The sequence below is a fragment of the Lissotriton helveticus genome, chromosome 9 (assembly GCF_964261635.1).
Source record: "Lissotriton helveticus chromosome 9, aLisHel1.1, whole genome shotgun sequence".
Lineage (NCBI taxonomy): Eukaryota > Metazoa > Chordata > Amphibia > Caudata > Salamandridae > Lissotriton > Lissotriton helveticus.
In genome coordinates, this window is record NC_136070.1 from 557,509,959 (window position 1) to 557,529,871 (window position 19,913).

The 19,913-nt window shown below is 47.3% G+C and overlaps 1 protein-coding gene across 1 annotated transcript in view; it reads left to right on the forward strand.

Moving 5' to 3' along the window:
* LOC144781550 (reticulon-3-like) overlaps positions 1–19,913 on the forward strand; it is a 121,460-nt gene that overhangs the window by 94,705 nt on the left and 6,842 nt on the right. The window contains exon 7 of the mRNA XM_078660454.1: positions 9,762–9,820. Within this exon, the coding sequence (XP_078516580.1) occupies positions 9,762–9,820 (59 nt within the window). The remainder of the gene's footprint in view (positions 1–9,761; positions 9,821–19,913) is intronic.

Here is a 19,913-nt window from a genome sequence, read left to right on the forward strand (position 1 = left end):
TCCTGCAAGCTGGTCAAAAGATAGATACGTGAACCTATTCGGCCGAAGCAACGTATTAATGGGATGGCTGTAAAGATAATGTTTCTATGGCTGACGTCGCAAATAATTGTGCTGATAGTCTCCTTAATTCTTACTCGTGCGGAAGAGCTGATAAACTCTACTTCAGTCCGGTATGGCAGACAGTGGCGTCTGACGTAGATGATAGTCGGGGGGGGGGGGGGGGGGGGTCAAAGGCTAGATGATTAGCATGCCAAACACCCTCAGTCTAAAGATCCTCATTGTCTACTACCAGCATTCAAAATCTGGCAATTGAACTCCACAAAGCCGCCAGTAAAATTGACATCTACACTGGCCAATATTGAATGTCTGCAGTATTACCATCACTAACGTTTAAAAGATCGCAGATTGACATTGCATCTTAACATCAAAATAGGATTCTTAGTTCCCATTGAAAAGGTTAAGACTGTTGCAATAACCTATGTTGTGGATACCTATGACTAGTACTCTGTTCCAGTCACTTATATCATTGGCCTGAATGTCGCCTCTACGTTCACCATTCTTGGCCATCAAGGTGTGTCCCCTGATGCGAAACCTCCTTTTTCAACCTCTTTCACTCTGTCCCCAAAAATGGCGTAGAGGACTTACCTAAGCCTTCTCAAAATATGCCTTATGCTATCACTTCAGGTCCGCATCAACTACCTTTCAAACCTTTAAGGCCAATAATACTTTTGAGGACCTACTTCAGGTTTCTTTAGTCCTTACAGCTGTCTCCATACAAGTTATAAAGGCCAATATCCCTCCCTCCGCTATGTAAAAAAAGCCTCTCCCCACAGAGCTCTATCATCCTACCCTCATAATCATTATGGAGAAAAAGATGAGTTTCCTTCCAGATTTGGGTCTCCTCTGTCGGGCTCTGATTCTAATTCATCCTATACGTTGACTTTGTCCACTGCATCACCATTTCATGTCCCTCCTATTGACAACATTATGACCTTTCACGAAGTACTAGCCAGGTAAGTGGTTCACTGAGCATACATTTTGAGGTTCCAGAACTGACAATTTCTGTGATTCTAGACACTTTATCTCCACAAGCCACTCCAAAACCATTCCTGCCATTAGTACATGGCCTGCCCAACATTACAAAGGGAAAGGTACTCAACCCTGCCAATATAAAAGCTGCCTCTACAAGCCATTTGAAGAAATATATGGTACCACAACACAATCCAGATTGAGCAGAAACTGGATTCAATTATAGTAATCTGAGGATCAGGCAAGCTTCAGCTTCGAAAACTATGGTACTGCCAGAGCTAAACAAGCATTGAAAATGCAATAGGTCTCGCAATAGAAAAGTTTGACCTTTTGGTGTTGCAAATGTAAAAAAAAAAATTGTTTATATGTTTTCAAATTATAAAAGTATTAATTTTGTTTTTTGTAAAGTGAATAGTTATAAATCTACCAAATGTTACATTTATAGCATTAGTAAAGTTACATGTTTAGTTGTGTCCTTTTTTACATGTATTGATGTGCAAACTCACAATTTTGTGTAAAATGTTATAAATAAAGGATAGTGACCTAATGTTTTTAATTTTTAATGGTAAAGGTTTTAACATGTAAAAAAGGACAAAACTAAACATGTAACTTTACTACTGCTATAAACAACTACAGGCAATGACATAATGGAGAAATTAGGGGTGAAAAAACCTTCAAAACTGAGATTTGAAATGTAGAGTGGAGGAAAAAAGAGGCTCCTGGTGGAATCACCGTTAAGGCAGCCTTGGTATTATGTAATTCTGGCTTAACTGGCACCCTAGAAAAACTGCATTTATTTATTTATAATAAACTAAGGACTGAACAGTACACATGCCGCAGCTGGGTAACCATCTGTGCAAATTCCAGGAAACACCAGGGACTGATGCTTGTGGCCAGTCAGCAGGGAACGATGCTGGTGATGGAGGGTGGGTGTGTATTGGAATGAGCGTGAGGTGTGCGTCTTGTCTGTGCTGATAAGCAGCGAGCGTGGGGAGGAGGGAAGGGTTGTGAAAAGCAGCAGCGAGGAGAGCGGGCTGTAGTTGCCAGGAGATGCGAATGTCACCTTGCATGATTTCCAAGACAAGCATCAGCCTGCTGTCAGTTTAGTTCCGTCGCTCGCCCATCAGATGCCTTATGACTTCCCGGCCATATCACTACAGGAACACTAAGAAAACAAGCCAAAATGTACCTAGCAGATCGTAAAGTAAGGAAATCCTTGAGCAATTTATTTCAAACCAGCACTGGTATCGTCAAAGTGGCTTTTGTGTCAGAGAAGCACGTGTTATTCAGCAGTACGTGTTGCCAAAACCTGCCCAAAGAAGATCTTACAAAGAAATATCTTGGACCACAGTGCCATAAATAAGCTGAGAGGCAGAAGAACTCGCAAAGTAGTATTATAAAATCGACCCACAAAAAAGAGAGTTTCCCAAGGACCAGAAAGGACTGGGTCAAAAGTTATATCAAAGAAAAGATTCCTTTCTGGGTACTTATTTCACAAGGTGACCATGAGGCCTATCCGTAGCAATTGGCTGTATTTGACATTTACATTTGACAAATTCAAAATTCTGACCTCTTGAATTTGTCAAATGTAAATGTCAAATACAGCCAATTGCTACGGATAGGCCTCATGGTCACCTTGTGAAATAAGTACCCAGAAAGGAATCTTTTCTTTGATGTATTATAAAATCGAGTCAGAAGGTAACGTTTGTACTTTAACTGGTGATCTTAAAAAGCACACACTGCAAAATATTAGTTAATTCTTTGCACAAAGGGATTGTGTTTTTGTTTCTCTTAAGCCTCTGTCCTAACAAGTTTCATTTACGGCATTTGATATAACTATTGCGCTCAAAGTGAAAAAATGCATCCACGTGTGATCAAGGAACAGTCTTTAACGCAGGCAAAAACATAGACACTGCACACACTTGCATGTAAATCTGCAAATAAAATGTTATCTTTACTGCACCGTAAATACATCAAAGAAAAGACGTTGGGTCTCAAGCACAGCCGGCCGGCCGTGAAAGCCTTTGACGGAGGGCATTGCTGTGGGGAGGGGGGAGGAGAAATGCGACGCGGAGCGGGGAGAGCGGCGAGTGTGAAGCAGCAGGGGCCTTTGAAGTGAAGCTAAGCTTCACTTCAAAGGAGTGGGAGGAGTGCTGCTGGGGAACAGATGGCGATTTGATGATGTGCACGCGCATTTTAGGTCAATGCACTTGCGCATTGACCTAAAAGCGCACTGGTACAGCATCAAATCGCCAGTCTAGGTAAACCTTGTTTAAGCCCCTATAGTCTCGCTCAATGCGCATTGAGAGGCGAGACCTAAAAACAAAGGTCTTGGTGCTACTGGCTAAAAAGTAAGTGGTACACCTAGACATTTCAAAACTGTCAGCGTGACTGCACTTCTTGAAAGGTATCAGAGAAATATGTGGGGGCGTACAAATCTTTATCGATGACCTGTTGAAATCTTGGAAGTGAGACTAAGATGAAATGCTGCATGGAAGTTCATTGGCCTCGAACCATATTGTAGGAGCAGCATTGAATTCAGCAAAATTGGCAGCTACTCTCATGGTATATCCATTCGCAGACCCTCCTTGCTCTCCCTTACCACCTTAAAGCTGGAGGCACTGCTGAAAATGATAAACCTTCACTTTTCAGGGTCTGCCTTGTTTGGGTAACTCAACGAAAGAGGTACTAAAAATGAATGAAGCAGTCTCTAAGGGCAGTGGGCGTGAAGAAAAAGTTCTTTATGCAGCAATTCAAGACGAAAGATATGAGGTATTAATGCACGGTTCCATCACCTTGCATGAACTTTTCAACCTGGGCAGCAATAATACCCCCTAGGTCGTACAAATCTAAATCTTGATCGACAAATCCTCCCACCTCTAGAAGAAGACCTTTCTGTGGTAATGGTTACAATCTGATACCACCACCAACCCCACTTCCCTCACGTTCCTACAGATCTTTGCATCTGGTGCAGTACATTTCAATAACAAGAGACAAGTGCTACATTTGTAGTTGATACATGCTTTCTACATTTCAAAGCCATTTCACTGCTGGTACCACCAAATACAACATCAAAGAACCAGATATCCATCCTCCGGATTGATTGTAAAAAGGCCCAAATGAAGAATATAGACTAATATTAGACCTATGATTCGCAATCAAATTTATGAAGAAAGAAAAATTATGGATGCCGACCTTACATCAGATCTATCCACATCTGCAGCACATGAAATAGATGTGTACTCATTTTTCCACTTTCTGGTAGCAAAGCCCTGCATCATAATCCTCCAATTTGTTGTAGGAAAGTACTACTATTGGTACACAGTCCTGCCTTCGAGCCTCAAGTCTGCTCCCCGCTCATTCTCCAAATATATGGTAGTAGTTGCAACCCACTTGTAAATTAAAGGAATTTTATCCTTATCTGGACGACTGAGTACTGTATGCTCATTCAGGAAAAGGTGAAGTTGTACAGTCCTGCTCTTCAGGTCAACCATCAAATATCATTCTATAAACACTGGTGCAAAGACTATATTTGGGGACCACATTATATACCATATATAAACAAAAAAAAGAGTAGTGGGTTTTATCCACCTGGGAGAAATGATGCATTCTGGAGAAGATCTCCAGCAGCAACACAAATGGCTTCCTTTCTAGGCTCTATGGTAACCTGTATCTACATTGTCACTGCAGCAAATTAGATCTCTGCAGCTATGTTTTGAGTACCAATGGTCTCAAAAGTGAAACAATTGGAAAGACAAATTCAGCTGCACCACTGCATCAAAACAATCCCTAGCAGGTTAGTGCAAGACTCAGATATTGATTTTTTATTTTTTTGTCAGGAGCTACCATTGTAGAGCATAGTGGCAGATACTTCTCTGTCAGAATGGGTAGCTTATTAACATTTGGAGGTATAAAGGCCATGGACACTCAAAGAAGCTTTGTACCACATAAACTGTGTGGAATGGCGAGCAGTTCACCTGGTCCCTAAGGCTTTTCTACCCTCCCTGAAAAAAATCAACAATTCAGGTACAAATAGACAATACCACCAACATGTTCTACCTGAATAGGCAAGAAGGGGTCATGTCAAGGCTTCTTTCCTTGGAAGCACAGACTGTCTGGCACTGGTCTTCGGCCAAGGAACTAGCCCTTTCAGTGGTGCACATCCTAGGGACAATGAATCAGCAAGCAGACTTTCTAAGTTGCTACTAAAAAAGTCTCACAAGTGGGTCCTTGATGACTAATTCTTAAATGCATCTTTATGGAGTGAGGAACCCCTTCTAGTTACTTTTCTTTTTAACAGCCAAACACTTAATGCTGAGTCTTTGCATCCAGACTATCAGAACTGGGGTCTGTAGTAAATACCCTTTTGATCAGTTGGTAAAGTCCATTTTGTACACCTTTCTGCCAATTCTGCTAATTCTCTTAGTAACACTGAAGCTGTAGAGATATCTGGTGAAAATTATATTAATAGTTCCACTTTGACTGAGGCAGTGGTGGTTCCCAGACCTTCTCCAAATGTCCTTGGATCCCTACAGTAGGTTTAAGTGGAAACAATATCTTCTGGCCCTACTTTGGGGACATATTCAATACCTTGCAAGCCTTGAATTTGGCTACCAGGCTTCTGAATTCAGAGTGTATGTGCATTTGAATCTTCCACCAGCCTGTATGGAAACATTGAAAGATGCAAAACACCCCTTCAAGTCTGTTATTCCATAAAAGAGAAAAGATTCTGCAAATGGCAACGGGCACCATCAAAACCCCTTTGCCTTGCCTGCTTTAAGCCCAAACGCTGCAATTCACATCAATAGGTTTATCCGGATGCATTTACAGCCTACAGAAAATCTTCAAATAGACAATCATTCTTTAAAGTGAGTCAACAAAGATTATTCCGATGTACTTGGTATTCTCCTTAAACACCCTTAAAGACAGTAGGTTAGAAAATGAAAACCAATCCTTCCCCCCCCCCCCCTCCCTCTCAAATTGTGGTTATAGTTGGCTCTGCCTACCATAGTTCATTCACCCTCCATGCAAGCCACTTGCTAATAAGATATAGAAGTGCAGCTATATATACTTGTGTTGCATACTTCTGTCATCTAGTGTTTGGCTTGGACATTGGCAAGTTGTTTTTCCTGAGTCACAATGTGTGGTGACTCCTCGGAGTGTACGCTGCACAAGGGCACCCACTACCTGTTTGTTTATTTTGCCATCTGGTTCAGCCATGCACAGAGGTTACGGAAAGGATGAACTCTCGCCTCCAACAACACTGTCCGAGGAGAACTTCCAAGGCCCAAATCCTCAAGCAACTGCAATAAGAGTTGGACGTTAGGTGACAGTGTCTCTTTATTCACCCACTCAACAGAAAAATCTCCATCAAGCCCCTTTCACCGTCAGATCCGATCCCTCTTCAAAATAAGTTGACTTTCAGATTAGAGCCTCCACCAGTGCCTTATTTCCTGGAAACACTACATAAGAGGCACAGATGCAGCCACATGTATGTATGTTCTCCACACCACACACTCCCTTCCCTGCCACCACAGCTGCCTCCACCAGGCTCTACGACGTGTCTCCCTATTCAGGTTGTCCTCTGGGCAGTCACTATGGACATTCTGACCAGTCAATGTGGAGTCTGCTCCTGAGAAATTCAAAGGGCCCACCACTGTCCGAGTATTCATCCCCAGGGTGAAAAATTCATTCAACACCCCCCCCCCACCCTTCCTGTGTATATTAGTGGACCGGTCCCACCAGACTCCTAATGGTCCACACTGCTTGTAAGTGATCCTCCGCCCAATACACTGGCGATGCTTCTCCACCAGATAAAGTGAGAAAAAAGATGCTGAGGGAAAGAGTGGTAATTGAAGTAGCTACCCTTTGGTGCACATTCAATTTGGCCACAGGCGATTGAGGACATCCTTAAACACCTCCCAAAAGAGATTGGGAAGAGATTGTGTCACTTGGCAAAATCATCTCAAACAGGTGTTGTGTGTTGGATGCAGACAGTACAGCCTCTAGCATGGTCAACACCGGCATCACACTTTGCCGCCACTCCTGGCTCCCCGTCAACCACCAGTTTGAGCACTTTTGTGGTCAAAAGTTGATAAGATGCTCAAAGATAACAAAATTAAAATGGATAGCCAAACCCATGGGCGCTTTCCAACCTGTATCATTTAGGGGCTCCTTTAGAGGCACCAACCAAGAGGGGGGGGTCAACACAGCCTCTCCAAAGCCGCCTCTTTTGTACCAGAGGCAACAGCAGGCTTACTACTAACAAGCCAGGAGGGGATACAATAGGGGATCCTACAGACGATCCTACAGACTGAACAGATGTTGAAGACAAAGGAGGTTACAGCAAGGGGACAACTTAAGCCAAGTAGTTACATGCCCAGCACTCCTCAACCTGGCCCACCCCATTCCCCGTATCACACATCACCTGTTGGTGTAGATTTTCAGTGTCCTCCACTGTTGACAGTCATTTAGAGTATACTGATAAGTACTAGCAATCACAGGGCATGGCTACTGACTCCGATAGCAACGAGCATCTCTTCCATCTCCAAGAAAGAGGTACATGCACTTCTGCAAAAGGGGGCTATAGCGGTTATACCACTGCAACTGAAGGAGAGTCCTACTTCCTTATTGCGAAGGACAGCTCTGGCCTATCCTCTATCTCCGGCCCTCAACCATTGCATCATATCAGAACTTTTTCAAATGACAACTCTGCTGGAGGTCAGCCCTCTTCTTCGTCTAGGGAGTTTCATGAAATGTGAGGATTTTTTTTTTAAATCCAAGTTAGGCAAGGGCTTCTCGGTAAAAAAGAAACCTAGTGAGCCACGCAAGTCATGCTAAGTTTCCCTAGCTGCTGGCTGAACTAAGGCCTAAAATGCATAGCTACCCACTTTGCAAAAGTGTCAGTTTTCAGCGGAAAATTGTGATGCGTCCATGTTGTGTTTTGGGCAGTTTAATGTCTCGAGCACTAAACCTACCCACACAAGTGAGGTAAAATTTTAATAGGCACACACATGGGATCATAGAATAGTAGAACATTTGTTATAACTGATTCGATTGTGCTGCATCTGTGCCTTCTAAATGCAAGCTAGTGTGCAAGAAAGAATACCTTCTGAAAAATATCCTCTAAATCCTATGCTAGTACGGGTACCCAAAAATTCTGATTGTACAACTAACCAGTGCTCCTAAACTCCGTCTATACTCTATACAATGACAAACCATTGTACGATGCAGCTCAGTTGTTGGCTCTGGATACCTTGGACTTTTGGAGAAACTGCAGAACCTATATATATCCCAGAGACCAGAAGAGTTTATCAGACGTTGTGGTGTATTGCTTTTGTAAATTGGCTATTGTTACAGATGAAAACGTTTGTCCCAAATGGCTGTTTTCCTACTCGTTTTCAGTTATTTCTCTATTTCAACAGTTAGTTTCTTTGCAAAATCATTGAAGGATCTACACGTGACCCATTGCTGAATTCGGAATTTTATCCACTTATAGGAAATCTATAGATTTTCTGGATTATCCATGGGTTTCACACTGGTTTGCACCTCAAACTAGCAGTAGGTTGAGAGCACAAAATATAGGAAAAATTGGCTTCTGCGTTAAATTAAATGACAAAACTGCGAAATTCAATTCATTTTTTTATTCAGGTCTGCATGTTCCTGAAAGCTGGGAAGATAGTGACTTTAGCACATTAAACCTTTTGTTGATGTCATTTTTAGGGGGGGGGGAAACACAACTTTATCCAGAGCACTTTTTTCCTATTTTCCCAAGAACTCAAAACTTCGCTATATTTTGCCTATTTTCTCCGTCCCCTCCAGGGTAATACACAAACCATGGGTACCTTTAGAATTCCTATGATATTGGAAAAAGGCACACCTATTTGGCCTGGATACATCATGTGGGGAAAGAAAAAGCTATGGAGTCCCAAGTGCAAACTACCCAAAATAGCCAAGAAAGGTCACAACACTGTTGGGTGTGTCAGCTGTTAAGGGGTTTAAGCTGTGCGCGAATATGAATGCTCTATGGTGTGCTTGTGAACAGCTGCTTTAGTCCGCATTTCCCTTATCCCCTCACCTTCTCTGTGGTTAACCCTCAAACGCACACACATGATCTCCATCTGCTTTTTCCCCCCCCCTCCTTTCACTTTGTATGTAGTACTGTGTTTCTGGCCGGTCCTCGACTCTGCTCTTTATGTCCTCTATTGCTCTCTGCTTTTGTCTCAGCCCTTTCCAAGTCGTCTTATTTTTTCATCTGCCCATATGTTCTCCCTACCTCTGCTAATTTCCCAGGCTGAAGTTCACAGTGATGTTGTATTACTTGACCTTTTTACTGGAAGAGGTCAGATTCCGTGCTTTTTTCTTGAATGTTGTCATGTCATCAAGTTTACTATCCTGTTCTAAGTCCATAACTATGTGGGCCTGTTCCTATGTCTACTTATGCCAGTAAACTTGATTTTGGCTGCTGGCTTTTCCTGTGCAACTGTGTGCCCCTTTCACCTCCTTGTGCATCTAAGTCTCATTTGCTGTGTCCCTGCATAGTCTCACTTGCTTCACTCTAATGCCATCCGATTTGTTCTTCAGTGCCCTGCCTCATCCATCTGGACTGTGCCCTTGTGACTCTGCCTGTTCTGTGTTTTACATAAGCGTAAATAACGTTTTTGCTATGTGAATACAGAAACCGTTGGATTTGTCAATGTATATTAAAATGTTTAAATTATTTCTTCTTTCAGACGCAGATTGACCACTATGTCTCCATCATTCGTGATCAGAGCAAGGCAATCATAGCAAAGTGAGTATTATGCACTGTAGCATTGAAGACTTATTTCAAAGATTTCAATGACTGAACTGATTCAGTACCTTGAGCTAAGTGAAGCAGGTCTTAACAAATTGACTGAGTCTGTCCGTTTAGTTTGCAAGATACACTTAAGGCCTGAAGTAATCTCAGAGTTCCTCCAAATTGATGTTTGTGCCATAGGTCAGGTCAGTGGTTTTTATAATTCTGGGTTACCTCTCCGAGCTGTAAATGATGATTGAGGTGTATTTTGCAGATTAGCTTTTTGCCAGAGGAAGATGGATCTGCTGAATACTAGAATGCAGTTACATTTGCAGTGCTAGGTATGAGTTTAATTCTTGAAAATCTGTACACCAAGATACGATTTTCAGACCTTTGTCAATGCAGACACAACATGGGCTGGGGGGTGGGTATGCTTACTCTGTACCTTTAGGAAGGTTTTTGAAAATAAGGTAGTGATGGCAGCTGCTACTACAAATGAGTTGCAGGTTTCAAGTAATAGAACAGCAAAGATTCTGAAGGCTGGGCTATATTTTCAGAGTTGTGCTGCTGTCTGTGAAAGCTAGTCTAGCTTCCTTATATTTGCATCTTTTGGAAACTGCTGACATCTGTGGTGGCTCCAGATACTGCATCTCAAAGTTGTCCAGTTAATTCAGCATTCTAGTATATACTGTTCCAAAATCATTGACTCAAACATGCTTGGACCCATCTCTTAGGATTGTAAAAGTCAAAATTACATGTTGGCATTTGTTTATATCTTTTCTCACTGAGCAAAAAATTGTCTGATTTAATAGTAGGAGCAAATGTACCATGGTAATGTTATGTTCGAGGCATATGAGCTGCAGATTCCACACTATGCATAGATGGCCACCTAGTGTTGGGCCCATATGTTTGCAGTTTGTTTTGTTGTAGTAAAGTCTTTGGTAGTCACGGGATAGGTGACTCCTCCTTTGGATGATACTGCGCATGGGCATCGGCTCCATCCCCAGACAGTTTTTTTCCGCCACCGGGCTCTGATGTGTTTCCAGCGCTCCGTGTTGGAACCGATTTCCTTCGGCGCGCAATCCTCACTAACTTACAGAAATTAAGTTTCGAACGCTTTTCCAGTCGACGCTACTCTTCAACACCGAAAACTTCGATTCCGGACGTCGACTGACTTCGGGCCTAACTAGGCCTCGACTCCAGCTCATGGAAAGGACGCCATTTAAAAAGTGTCCTCAATGTGGGTCGAAGTTTCCCCACACCGACCTTCATGAAGTGTGTAACCTTCGCCTCTCCCCGGAGCACGAGGCCAAAGACTGTTCCGCTTGTGCCTCTTTCCGCTCCAAGAAGACTATGCGGGACCGAAGAGCGAGGCGAACAATGGCTCAATCTTTAGCTTCGATTCCGGGTGACATCTTCTAGGAAGGCGTCAACGTTCCAGAAAAACACTACGTCAACAGCAATTCCGAGGCAGAAGATTCCAAAGTAGAGGACAATGTAAGACCGTTGACCCCGACCCTTCCGCGACACATCCAAAGAAGGCCCCGGTCACACCCTCGGGTGCACACCGACACACTGCTTCTACTCCTCCACCTTCGGGCCCGGCTAAGAATCTATTGAAGCCTTCAGGCGACTCGGGCTCGAGTCGGCCTTCGCACGGTGCTGGCGCACACTTACTGGCACCGAAAAAGACAACTTCACCGGCCACGCAGACATCCAAACCATCGGCACCGAAACCCAGGTCGGAATCAAGCAAACCTGCTTCAGATTCTAAAAAAAAAAAAAACACAGAAAAAACCATTGGATCCAAAAAACATACCGGAGCCGAAAAAACCCTCGGAACCGAAAAAAGGTTCGGAGCCGAAAGACTCCTGCTTCTCCGGTTAAAGACATTGACAAAAGACCAAAAACGAACCGCTTCGGTGCCAAAACCTTCCTCCGCACCAAAAGACCGGCCTCCTGCAGAGGACTTACTTTATCCAGACCCTGCTCAAAAGACTCTAGCTAAAGATCCAATCACTGAACAGCTGATTTTGGCTTCAAAAAAGCGACCACTGGACACACCAGCTCCAGCTTTGCATTCAAAGAAGGACATGGCTACCTCTCCCTTAAGACTGCCTTCCCCTTCTTTCACCTGTACCATCACCACATCCTCCCATACCACAACATTCCCCAGCATCCTCTATCATACCGGACGATGACAACAGGGATGATAGCTCTGATGACATGGGGGGGGGGGGGTGTAACATGCCTGATCCAGCTACTCCTACAGGATCACCTGACCCGTGGGATGATTAGAACACCCCAAATGTCCCTCAGGATGACCTATACTCCTCAAGGCCTTCCCCACCAGTAGACACTATGGGTTTCAATCAATTCACAGGGCTGCGCAATATCATGGGGTAGACATGCATACAGACCCTGTAGATGAAGACTTCTTAATGGATACCTTTGATAATGCACAAAGGTCCTCGTCCATTTTACCAGTGCTTAAAGGGGTAATTAAGCATGCTCCTGAAGTCTTCAAAGACCCAGGCAGAATTCAGGTCATTAACCCTCGCATAGAGAAAAAATATAAAGCTGCTCCCTCAGACCCAGCATATATTAAAGGTCCTATGCCACTAGACTCACTTGTAGTTTTCAATGCACACAAGAGCAAACTCACAAACATCAGGTGAAGCTCCACCACCAGATCAAGAGTCTAAGCTACTTGACGCATCAGGGAAAAGAACGGCGTCTCAAGCAGCAAACGTGGCGTATCGCCAATACACCGGCATTATTAGCCAGATATGACAGGGCACATTATGACGAATTAGAATCATTAATGAGGCACCTCCCCAATAAGTACAAGGATAGAGCAAATGAACTTATCCAAGAGGGGAAAAACATTACAAACACCTCTATTCGGTGTGCACTGGATGCAGCAGATACTGCCTCTAGGGCATGAGTTAAATAAAAGCACAGGTGCACCATAAACTGAACAAGTTCTCAAATTCAATTGTAACAAATTCACAAATATGAATGTCCAGAAATCCGTTTTTGTTTTGATTTATTTTTTCAACAGTAAGAAAAAGGACAGCCGACGCGTTTCGTCCCAGCCGGGACTTCTTCAGGGCAAGAATTAAATGAATATCCAGGGTGAGGTGTAAAAACCAGTTGGGTTGCAGTCCGCTCTGTCCATCTCTACTATAAGATGGATAATAAGTATCAGCGTGGATAGTCATAAGGCTATTCAATCATGAGGAATCGTATGAATAAGGGGTCTTGGCCAAAGTACTACTAAAGGCTATCAGTACTTTAAAGGAGAATAATTTTGAGCTCCAATTAGCAAATAGAAATTAGTGTGTGGTGCACCATCGAAGCGATGTGCACTGCAATCTAAAGATATCCTTGTACCCCTTATAACGAAGAACCTGTCTTCAAATGTAGTCTCTCATAATTACTCCTCCTGGATTCTAGGAGAAGCCGAAAAAGGCGGGAAATAACCGCCCAGTCCTGGAGTTCCCTCAGTCTGTATAGCGCCTGATAGCCATCAGGCGCTATACGGACTGATAGCCATCAGGCGCTATACCCTCCGGTCCCTGGGCCTAACGCGGTGCTGGAGGATATCGAGCGGTTCCTCATGGCCATGAGGTCCCTCTCTCCTCAGACAGGCTCCGCGGCGCCTTCGGGCCCAGCAGACCCGTCTGGGGGCCTAGCGGGTCGGGGTCTTCGGTCCCGACACCGTCGGGTGCTTCGGCTCCGCCGGCGCCTTCGGGCCCGGCGCCGCAGGGCCCCGCTGGATCCGGGTCGTCGCCAGTGGACTTAACGACCTCCCCGGCTCCGACCCCTCAGGTGTCACCCTCGGGCGGCGCCGTCCCCGATGCCTGTCTCAACCCGTTCCGGCGCCGGAGTGGCGCCGCTTCAGACGCCGTTTGGAGAGTTTACTTTCCATGAACCGGCCCCATCAATTTCTAACCCTGAGTACCAGGAGATGGGTGATGAGGAGGATTGGGAGGGGTGTGAGGACCCTCTGGCACGTGAATGCCAGTCTCAGGACTGGGCAGGTGAACTTGGGGAGGCTAGTGGTATTGACACTTTGCCGGACACTGGCTTTGTCTCACCTCCTACCGTGGCTACGGAGGAGGGGGCAACCTATAGTGTGGTGTTGATGAGGGCGGCCAAGGCCTTGGGCCTTGAGCTCCCCGTCGCGGCCGTGAGGACTAATCTCCTCACTGAGGTCCTTAAGCCGCAGTCATGCTCAGCCGAGCCTCTGCTGCCGTTTAACGAAGCCTTGACCGACGTTCTTTTGGGCACTTGGTCCAGGCCCGCTACAGTTTCGCCTGTAGATAGGCGACCCTGGTTTCCTGTCCACCCACCCCACCCCTGAGAGCTTGGTGATCCAGGCCTCAAATTCCCAGACCGCATTCCCGTCGGCGCCGCCTGACAGGGAATCCAAGAGGTACGAGCAATACGACAAGAAGGTATTCTCCTCCCTGAGTCTAGGACTGTGGTCTTCCAACACCGCGTGCCTCTTGGGCCGTTACACCCACTCTCTGTGGGACACGGTCGCGGACGTGCTGCCAGAATGCCCGTTAGAGGTACGGGCTGAACTCGGCCAAGCCCTTGTGGAAGGCCGAGAGTGGCACGTTATTCGATCCGTTGTGGATTGGATACCACCGACTCTCTGGGCAGAGCGATGGCAACGACGGTGGCAATTCGTCGCCACGCCTGTTTGAGGTCCGCCAACTTCTCGGTTGATGTCCAGAATACACTCGTGGACATGCCGTTTGATGGCCGTCGCCTTTTTGGCGACAAGGCAGACCATGCGCTTGAGCGCTTTAAGGACTCCAGGGCTACGGCCAAGTCCTTGGGCCTCTCGGCCCCGCGCCAGAAATCGGCTGCCTTTCACTCCTTTCGTGGCCACGGAAGGGGTGTACCCACACGTGCTGCCAGCCACGCTCCGCAGGGTAATACCCAACGCGGTGGCGGCCGTGGAAACCGCCGTGGCGGCGGTCGGGGACAACGGCGAGGTCAGTCCACACCTTCCCCCGCAGCATCCGCCTCAAAACCCTCCTAGTCCGTGCTTTCAGGCCCATGTGATGCCAGTGGGGGGCAGGGTTCGCCATCACCTCCTCCACTGGCGCACTGTCACGTCGGACAGGTGGGTGCTGTAAATAGTCCGAAGGGGCTTCTCCCTCCCCTTCGAGGCGACCCCTCCAGCCATGCCACCACAGTACCACCGAGTATCGGGGGATCATTTGCAGCTTCTGCAGGAGGAAGTTATGGCCCTCTTGGCCAAGGAGGCCATCAAGCGCGTTCCTGGGCTGGAAGTAGGGTGTGGTTGCTACTCCCACTATCTGGTACCCAAGAAGGGCAAAGGGGACCTACGCCCTATCTTGGACCTAAGGAACGTCAACGGCTTCCTCCGGAAGGAGAAGTTCAAAATGCTGACACTGGCTCAGGTCTTAGCTGCCCTGGACCCAAGAGACTGGATGGTAGCGTTGGACTTGCAGGACGCTTATTTCCACATCCCCGTCCTGCCGGCCCACCGGCGCTACCTGCGGTTCATGGTTGGCCACGAGCACTTTCAGTTTACCGTGCTCCCCTTCTGCCTTACCAGCGCCCCACGGGTGTTCACAAAGGTGATGGCGGTGGTCGCAGCTAATCTGCGCACGTTAGGGGTTTCAGTCTTCCCCTACCTCGACGACTGGTTGTTGAAGGCGGGCTCGCCCCAAACAGTCGTCAGCCACCTCCAGACAACGGCAGACCTCCTGCACCAGCTGGGGTTCTCCCTCAATGTGCCCAAGTCACACCTGTGCCCCTCTCAGAAGCTCCTCTTCATCGGAGCGGTTCTGGACTCAGCGCAGTTTCGGGTTTATCCTCCCGAACAGCGGGTCCGGGATATTCAGGCTCGGATTCCACTCTTTCAGCCTTTATCCCGGGTCTCGGTCAGGTTGACGCTGCGGCTTCTGGGGCTGATGACCTCCTCCATCCTACTGGTGCATCACGCCAGGTGGCGGATGCGGGCTCTGCAGTGGGACCTGAAGTTTCAGTGGGCCCAGCATCAGGGCAACCTGTCCGACCACGTCCTGATCTCGGAGGGCACTGCGAGACAACTGCAGTGGTGGCTCACGGACCGCGATTGGGTCAGCGGCAGATCCTCTCCCTTCCCCCAACCGGAGCACGTAGTCGTGACGGATGCGTCCCTCCAGGGCTGGGGAGGCCACATGGGAGAGGCGGAGATCAGAGGCCTCTGGTCTCCGGCGGAGGCCCGGCTCCACATCAACCTTTTGGAGTTGCTGGCGATTCGTCTAGCACTGAAAGCATTCCTCCCCTCTGTCCGGGGGAGTGTAGTGCAGGTGTTCACGGACAACACCACCGCCATGTGGTACTGCAACAAACAGGGCGGGGTGGGGTCGTGGACCCTTTGCCAGGAGGCTCTGTGCCTCTGGCAGTGGCTGGAACGCCAGGGCGTGACCCTGGTGGCTCAACACCTGGCAGGTTCTCTGAACGCCAGGGTGGACGAGCTCAGCTGTCGGTGCATGATGGATCACGAATGGCGTCTGAACTCGGACGTGGCGCAAGGCCTCTTTCAGCGATGGGGAGAGCCTTGGTTAGATCTATTCGCCACCGAAGAGAACGCGCAATGTCATCAGTTCTGCGTGTTGGAATTTCCAAGGCGGCACTCGCTCGGAGACGCTTTTCGTCGCGAGTGGAGTTGCGGTCTATTGTACGCCTTTCCGCCTATACCACTTCTGCCCAGAGTGCTGAAGATCAAGCGCGACCGGGCACAAGTCATCCTTGTGGCTCTGGACTGGGCACGAAGGTACTGGTATCCAGAGCTACTCAGTATGTCAGTCGATTCCCCCCCCCCGGTTCGTCTGCCTCTTCAGGAGGACCTTCTGTCCCAGCAGCAGGGGACGGTCCTCCACCCGAACCTGTCCAGTCTCCACCTCCATGCTTGGAGATTGAGCGGCGACAGTTGAGGCCATTTGACTTGCCTCCTGAAGTCTGTAACGTCATTCTGGCAGCCAGGCGTCCCTCCACAAAGTCTGTATACGCCTGCAGGTGGAACAGATTTGTGGCATGGTGCACAGCAAAGGCTGTGGATCCTCTTGCTGCCCCTCTCTCTGAGGTTCCTATCTTCCTTCTTTCTCTTGCCCAGCAGGGCTCTGCTCTGGGCACTATCAAGGGCTACCTTTCTGCCCTTTCAGCCTTTCTAAGGCTGCCTGATCAACCTTCTTTGTTCAAGTCCCCTATTGTAAATCGTTTTCTTAAGGGCATCACACACACGTTTCCTCCTGTTCAGTTTGTGATGCCTCAGTGGGACTTAAACTTGTTCTTACGTTTCTGATGTGCGCTCCCTTTGAGCCACTTCACAACTGTCCTCTCCGCCTTCTTACTTTGAAGACTGCTTTCCTGGTTGCCATCACCCCTGCCAGGAGAGTGAGTGAGCTCCAGGCCCTTTCTTGTACTCCTCCTCCTTTCCTTTCTGTCCATCCGGACAAGGTTGTATTGCGTACTAAGCCATCTTTCCTCCCCAAGGTTGTCACAGCCTTCCACATCGGGCAGTCTATCACCTTGCCAACCTTCTTCCTGCCACCGCATCCCTCTAAAGAGCAGCTCCACCGTCTGGACCCAAAACGTGCGCTCTCATTCTATTTGGGTCGCACACGCCAGTTCCGGGTGGATGACCAACTATTTGTTGGTTACGTGGGCGCTAAGGAGGGGAAAGCAGTGCACAAGAGGACCATCTCCCGGTGGATCATCTTGTGTATCCAGGCATGTTACTCCTTGGCTAAAAAGGAGCCCCCTGTTGGATTGCGGGCTCATTCCACCCGAGCCACGGCGACTACAACTGCCCTGGGCCGGGAAGTGCCCTTACAAGACATCTGTCAGGCAGCTACGTGGGCCTCGCTGCACACGTTTGAAAGACACTACTGCCTCGACAGCCAAGTCCGGAGGGATGGCTTCTTTGGCCGTTCTGTCCTCCAGGACTTTCTGGTGTGATTATTGGTTCGCAGACCCACCACCGGGGTTGGTATTGCTGGGGTATCTATTCTAAGGTAAGGAATCTATCACTAACGTGTCTCTTTCAGATGCACAAGTTACTACTTGTGTAACGATATATCTGTAAGACATTAGTTAGTGATAGATTCCTTACCGACCCACCAATCCTCCCCGTTCTGCGAACCGATATCTAGGGTTAGGGTTATCCCCTTTCAGGGCCCTAGTTTCAATGGCACCAGTGTTGGTTTTTAACATGGCTCAGTGCTTCTGGCGCGGAAAAGCTGTGTCTATGAACTGACGTCAGCAGGCGGAGGTGGCGTTTAAGTACTCAGACAACGTCATCACGGCGACGGACGCGGAGCCGCAGACGACGCCTACCGACGCGCAAGGGTACTGCTACGCGAAAAATTTCCGGATCCAGTCTGACGCCTGGGGATGGTCTAAGGTAAGGAATCTATCACTAACTAATGTCTCTTACAGATATATCGTTACACAAGTAGTAACTTGTGCATCCGCCCCCCCCCCAAACATACCACCCAGGCGACGTCCAATGTCACAAGAACATTTAACACTGCTCAGACAGGAGGTAATATCCCTCCTGCAGAAAAATGCAATAGAAATAGTTCCAGAGCATCACAAAAACAAAGGTGTATACTCCCTATATTTCCTAATACCAAAGGACGGCTCTTTAAGACCCATCCTAGACCTCAGACCTCTAAACATTTACATACAGTCGGACCTTTTTCACATGGTCACACTCTAACAAGTCCTTCCACTTCTGGTACTAAACGACTTCCTGGTCACCCTAGATCTTAAGAACGCCTACTTCCATATTCCCATCCACACAGCGCACAGAAAATATATCAGATTTGTGCTTGAAGGGCAGCGCTACCAGTTCAAAGTGCTCCCATTCGGATTCACAACAGCGCCAAGGGTGTTTACCAAATGCCTAGCGGTATTAGCAGCACACTTAAGACAACATATTCATGTCTTCCCATATCTAGACGACTGGCTCATAAAATCCAGCTCATACAACCAGTGTGTACGACACACTCACGCTACTATTCAACTGCTTCACGACTTGGTATTCACAGTAAATCACACCAAATCGCATCTGCAACCCTCGCACATACAACAGTATCTCGGCGCTACAATAAACACCCAACTAACACTAGCTTATCCCTCTCAAGCCAGGATAACAAGTGTACAAACTCTCCTAACAAAATTCAAACCGCAACACTCGCTACCAGCTCGAGTGTTCATGCAGCTCATAGCAATGATGGCATCTTGCATATTTGTAGTACCTCTCGCAAGACTGCAAATGCGTCCACTTCAAGAGTGCCTAGCACGCCAATGGAACCAGGCTCACGGTCAACTAACAGACCTAGTGTTGGTAGACGGTCGGACTCCTCGTTCTCTGCAATGGTGGAACACCAAAAACCTTTCTAAAGGGCGACCGTTTCTAGAGCCAGTTCCTCAAATAGTCATGACAGCGGATGCATCGCTCTCCGGCTGCGGACCTCACCTACTGCATCACACCATGCAAGGCAGGTGGACACCGCAACAGAAGTTACTCCACATCAATCATTTGGAGTTGCTAGCTGTGTTTCTAGCCCTAAAAGCATTTCAAATGCAAGTGTCAGGCAAAGCTGTCTTAGGCCGCACAGACAATATGACAGCTATGTACTACATAAACAAACATGGGGGAACACACTCTCTGCAGCTCTGTTAGCACAGCAGATATGGAGATGGGCTATACCACTAAAGATCTTCCTCTTAGCCCAACACGTCCCAGGAGTACAAAACACTATGGCAGATCTGCTAAGTCGACAAACACAGCAGATCCACGAGTGGGAACTTCATCCGCAAGTTCTTCATCCGTTCTTTCAAATGTGGGAACAACCTCAGATAGACCTCTTCGCCACCCACAAACGCAGAATGCCCAAGCTTTGCCGCCAGATACCCACACCCATTGTCCAAAGGCAATGTGATATGGAAGAACTGGTCAAAACTATTTGCGTACGCTTTTCGTCCTCTCCCACTACTTCTGTTAGTGGTATGCAAATTACAACATTCCCTGACGCTCATTCTAGTCGCTCCAACTTCGGCCAGACAA